At 39.8% G+C, this 6000-nt stretch overlaps 1 protein-coding gene across 1 annotated transcript; it reads left to right on the top strand.

Annotated features, from left to right (window-relative positions):
- On the top strand, positions 1-2654 carry LOC134653687 (uncharacterized). The gene is made up of 4 exons (XM_063509079.1): positions 1-92; positions 752-919; positions 1981-2170; positions 2392-2654. Exons 1-4 carry the CDS (start codon positions 6-8, stop codon positions 2652-2654), a joined length of 708 nt encoding a protein of 235 aa, XP_063365149.1. The 5' UTR covers positions 1-5.
- Positions 2655-6000: the final 3346 nt, after the last annotated feature.

Raw genomic sequence — 6000 nt, 5'->3', positions numbered from 1 at the left:
TAAAAATGCACAGCGAAGCCCCAGAATTAAAAAGATGTTGTTTCTGCTTGCCGTTAAGAAGAGGCCTGATTGTTTGGGGATATACTAAAGTGGTAAGTGTCTGGAATGAGCGTTCATATTATTTTACAGTACCTACATATGGTGTTACTTACCTGAACTAGTGCGGAAAATAGCACTTTGCGTGCATATGTCGAAAGTTTAAAGTGCCATATGTACTGTAAAACGTTGTACGATACACGTGCGAATAGGTAATTCCATCGCCACTCGTTTCGCATTTCCTCTTTTCCGCACCAGCTCGTAAAGGCTCTCTTGCTTGTTCAAAAACTGATGAGAAAGTTATTTTTATCCACAAGAGAGGCAAAGTAATTTGATGGAAATTTTGAGTCGTTTTCTTAAATACCTATTGGCTGGTAGAATTGACGATTTTGAACGATAAATATTTAATAACGTTCATTTGGATTTGATTTGGCCTAGTGGGTAGTGAGTTAGTGACCCTGCCTATAAAGCCGATGGTCCTGGGTTCGAATCCCGGTAAGGTTATTTATTTGTGTGATGAGCACGAATATTTGTTCCTGGGTCATGGGTGTTTTCTATGTAAACTATTTATACAGTGTACGTATTTTTGTATATTTTATAATATATATATCGTTGTCGATACATTCCCACAACACAAGCCTTATTGAGCTTATGTAGGACTTCATATTTTTTTGTAATAATGCCCCATAATATTTATTTATGTATTATTTTACAGGTACTCGACATTTTGGCCATTATATACAGTGGGTTCATAATGTATATTTATGCGACCAGGTCTTGGAGACCTATGGAGGTCAGAGATTTTGTGATTGTGTCAATAATTGACATCTGTATACTCCTAGATATGGCCTTCGGTATTATCCTTATAGTCGCTGGACACAAGGTATGTTTTTCGATGAAGCTTGTGAGTAAATATTTACATAGGTACCGACGGGTGTGTGAATTTTTTACACACTTTTACTTAGCTTTACCAAGTATACATATTTCTTTGTATAGGTATGTATATGTGCTTCAAATATTGTAGCTTAAATTTCAACTACTTCCCGGTGTCTGATTGAGCTTAAATTTGGCACACTACCGTATTTCCGATGACAATACAGTATTATACTGACAGAAGCTGATCTGATAGTTTGGCGATGGGTTCGCATGACTCTTACGAAATCGGAGAAAAGAGCTTTCGATAAGTTTAAAGCTGAAAAAAAAAGACATCTGACTTTAGCGCTTTACGTTTAAACTTTATTATTTAAGACGAAAGTGAACGATCCCTCCGAAACAAGCTTTCCATATAAACGTAGTCCTCATTTTCCTCTCTGGATATTAAGATAACACAATTTTATGTATATTGACTATAGCTTTGCTCCTTCGTTTGATTTTTTGAATTTTTAAGTATTATTAAATTCAGGAGCATTTACAAACTTTATGGAAATTGATTTTCGCTCCTAACTTTTATAGTAAACGAAAAATCTAAAAAAACCAATGAAGAGGCATAGCTAAAATAAAATTAGGACTACGTTTGTATGGAGAGGCGGCCGTCCCCTTTTCTCTTAATTACACGACATTTTAGAGTTTCTCATTGAGTCATTCATCTTCCTCGCGATATCCCGGCATTTTGCCATTGCCAGAGTTTCTTATTGAGTATTTTATTATTCTTCTTCTTCTTCAACCTAGCGTTTTCCCGGCCTAGCGCCAGGGTCCGCTTTCCTGCTCAGTCTTCTCCACTTTTTTATTTTTTATTTATTTATGCTATATTCAAATCTTACATTGATTCAAACAGAAAAGTGCCGTGAAACCCTATCGGGTTTGTATCGACACTACATTCGTGGATACTTACATTTTTACATAGAAAATTGTTGTAATACATAAATACTTCGCCCGGTCTTCGGCATCCATCCATCCATCTCTGAGGTGTGAGATTATTCATTGAGTATTTTATTATTATCACAGAAAAATGTGAATTTGCTGAAAATATCCTACATATACAACATGGTGTGGCTGGGCTTACTGACGCTGGGAAACTGCTTCCAACTGTACATAAACATCAGTATCGCTTACATACAATGGACAGTCATAAATCACAACAAATATGTTGTCTTCGACATGCTCATGAGTTCAGGATTCGCTTTCAGTCTTATTTGTAAGTATTTTTTCCAAGATCTTGAATTGTTTATTGGACTTAATATATTTAAATAAAAAGTGTGTGCGTGTGTGAAGTGTAAATAAAAAAATATATATATCGAAATAATGGAACTACTCAGTTCTCAGTAGTTCCAACACTAATATTATGTATTGGAACAAAAACTATTTACTTTACCAATTGCTATGTCGTTATGTATTTCTTTAATTCGATTGTTCTAGTTGTACAAATATACCTGATATTGTTGATACGCAGCGAGATGATAAAACTAAGGCAGCAGACCTTAGAAATGCAATATACGAACCATACAACCTCAGGCGAGCCGCAGTGCACACTTCACAACACAACTGCCCAATGCACAGATGGGGAACAAGTAGTGCAGAACTGTTGCACGGATAAGAAACCAGGTGTGGAGGACTGTTGCACGGACAAGGAACAAGTTGTGCAAAACTGTTGCACGACAGAGAAATGTAATGAAGTTTAAGGTTCTTTAAAGAAGACAGAGTATTTAACTATTAAACATTACGAGTACTTATAACAATGAAAGTGAAAAAAAAAAAAACAAAAAAAAAGCACTATATGGCGTCTGGATGACGATCAAATTGTGAAATCATTAAAATATCTAACGTTTTTAACCAATCTTTAGGTAGTTTCATTTCATTTTAATATCTAAGATAAAGATAAGATGAAATTTATTTCATTGAAAAATATCCAAAATCTCCTATATCTACTAGCGACCCGCCCCGGCTTTGCACGGGTTACCTTAACAAATTATAAACCTAAACCTTCCTCAATACTCTATTGATAGTTGAAAACCGCATGAAAATTCGTTTAGTAGTTTTTGAGTTTATCGCGAACATACCTACATACACACAAACAGACAGACGCTGTTTTTAGCATAAATTATATTATTGTGCGCGACGCAATTAGATTTAAGTTTTTAAATACCAGTTTTACGTTTGTCAAAGCTAGGGGACGCACGGGGAAGGCGGAGTGCGCGGGAGCGGCCCTGATAGTTTACCTCACTAGAGCAAAATTAAACCAGTCGATATAAGCTGTTGCACTCTCCGCACGTCCCTTAACGCTAGAATTTTGTGGATGTACCGCCCTCTTAAAAATATAAGTAGTTTCCATAATTTTGGCTATTTTTTCACCGTGAAAAGAACCTACAAACCTTACAAAGTGGTCTTCGAGCCGGATCTTGATGTTCTTCACGCCGCCGTCTAAAATAATGGTCAAAACTCGTGGAACTGTAAGAAGAGAACAGGAGAGAAAAGAAGCTTATGAAGCCGTTCAAAGTGAGCCGAGTACGAGTGCAGCTAAAAATGATGAAGCTCAAGTACAACCGGACAAATTATTGGAAGTACGAAGTGTGAAATCCGAGATGTTTAAAGTTGAAGTGATGCCCGGCTGCTCCCATAAACCTGTGTCTGAGAAATCTTTTACAACTTCTATGGAGGCTCGCAGAAAGCTAGAATTGGAGTCAGTCGAGAAGAAATCACAAACAGTGCAACCTGACAAAACAATAGTGGTAAAAGCCCGAAGTACAAAGTCCGAAATGCCCGGCTCCCATAAGTCTTTGTCCCGGAAATCGTCTTCATCTACTATCGAGGCTCGTAAAAAGAAGTTAGAACTGGAAGCGGCCGAGAAGAAAGCACGAATAGAAATGCAGCTTATCGATAAACGCTTAGAAGCGGAACTTGCCGAATTAGAAGAAGAATACAGTCCCCCGTCGGAAACCGATAATCGAAGTGAAGTTGCTAAGTGGGTAGAACGCAGTAATTTAGAGTTGGAATCGCAGCACGCCGCTAATCAAGGTCAATCTTCAGGCTTGCTGCACCCGCCGGCCGTCATGGATTCCGGCACCGAAGGTCCAATTCAACAGTTAGCCTGTGTACTTAAGGATATGATGTCCACTTCTGTTTGCAACCAAAACAACAATTCTAATTTGCTAAGCCGCATCAGCACACCTAAAGAGTTACCAATATTTTCTGGAGACCCTATGGAGTGGCTTCAATTTAAATCTGCATTCGACGAGTCTACCCGAGTCTGCAAATTTAGCGATAGCGAGAACCTATGGCGCCTAAGGAAATGCCTTCGTGGATCCGCCAAGGACGCAGTGAATGCCCTACTTATCAGTACCACATCTCCAGAAATACTGATGTCAACCTTAGAGTTACAATTCGGGAACCCTGACGTCATATTATCCCGAATCGTCTACGAGATCAAACGATTAGGCACAATGGCCCCTGATTACCACAAAGAAATCATCGTGTTTTCGAATAAAATAAGAAATTACGTCGCTGCCGTACGTGCCCTAAAACGTGAAGAATACCTACAAGGAATGAGTCTTGTCACTATTGTGTTGTCAAAGCTGCCTACCATATTGTTATCAAAATGGGCCGACTATAGTTATCAACGCATCACCGAAGGAACTACTTCTAGATTCGACTTATTAGCTAATTTTCTTCACGAAGAAGCGCTCAAAGTGTCTACATGCAGTGCTACATTACTAAACACACGTCCGGACAATTTTAAACGTAATAAATATCACGATAAGAATGACTTTAACGCGCATCAGACTGTATTAGTGCAAAGTGGACATAATGAACTTAATAATATGTGCCGTTACTGTAAAATAGCTACACATGACTTGCCGCAGTGTAAAAAGTTTAAAAAAATCTTTACGCAAAGATCGCTGGCAATACGTTAAACGCCGCGGTTTATGTTACAAGTGTTTGTTATCGCATCACGACCGAAATACTTGTCCCGCAGCCGCCTGCGATGTAAACAACTGTGGATTAGCGCATCATCGGTTATTGCATTTTGTACCTAATGAGAAACAAAATGAGGTCAATAATAGTACAGTGCAAGTAACCGAGATTGAAGCGGAGCCTAAAACGGAAATAGTGTCGCACGTGAACTCCTCTTCTACTCCAAAGGGCTTAATAAAAGCAGTGCCTATAACTATCCATGGACCCTGCGGTGTGATCAGAACCAGCTGTTTGCTTGACGACTGCAGCTCAGTCAGTATTATAAGCGCAAACCTTGCCAAACGGGTGGGGGCGCGCGGCCGTCGCGAGTGCATGCGTGTGCGTGGCGCGTGGAAGGACTCGGAGCTAGTGTGCGAATCTTATCTCGTGGATATAACTATATCTAACAAAAATGGACAAAAGTTTACGCTTACCGCGCAAAGTGTTAATGACCTTGACCTACCGAACTATAATAACATGAACTTAGTGAACTGTGATGAATTTACTCATTTACAAGGACTCAAAAATAATTTCTGTGATGAAAACTTAAAACCAGAAATACTGATAGGCCAAGACAACTACCACCTGCAGTTACCATTGGAAATCGTTGTTGGTAGTCCTGACGAGCCCTGCGCCACTCGCACACCTCTTGGTTGGTGCATACACGGAAGAGCTCCCGCTCGTACGTCGTCAGCTGTGCAGCACTCAACTCTGTTTATCTCCAATAATAACGTCACCGAAGACGCGACTGAGAACAAACGACTGCTGCAAGACCTACATGAAGAAGTACGTCGTTCTTTCACGTATGACTCACTGGGCGTAACTAGTAAACCCCGTGAGAACTATAACGACGTATGCGCCGTAGAAAAACTGGACAAAACTTCTAAACTTGTTGATGGGCGGTGGCACGTTGGACTCCCCTGGAAGAATGAACAGTGTGAGTTACCTGACTCTTTCCCTCACGCGATGTCGCGCCTTAAGGGAGTGGAACGCAAGATGGAAAAATGTGATGGCTATAGAGAGAGATACAACGAGCGCGTCCAGCACCTGTTTGACAATGACTACGCACAAGAGCTA

This window comes from Cydia amplana, chromosome 13 (genome assembly GCF_948474715.1).
Source record: "Cydia amplana chromosome 13, ilCydAmpl1.1, whole genome shotgun sequence".
In the NCBI taxonomy this organism is placed as follows: Eukaryota; Metazoa; Arthropoda; class Insecta; order Lepidoptera; family Tortricidae; genus Cydia; species Cydia amplana.
The sequence above is the reverse complement of the archived record's forward strand: the minus strand, read 5'-3'. Positions and strand labels throughout refer to the sequence as shown.

Excerpts from the sequence above, each read along its gene's own strand:
- LOC134653687 (XM_063509079.1), top strand. The coding sequence starts at position 6 with ATGCACAGCGAAGCCCCAGAATTAAAAAGATGTTGTTTCTGCTTGCCG. Across the intron at positions 920-1,980 it reads TTATAGTCGCTGGACACAAG|AAAAATGTGAATTTGCTGAA; the intron begins GTATGTTTTTCG and ends TTATTATCACAG. Across the intron at positions 2,171-2,391 it reads ATTCGCTTTCAGTCTTATTT|TTGTACAAATATACCTGATA; the intron begins GTAAGTATTTTT and ends CGATTGTTCTAG.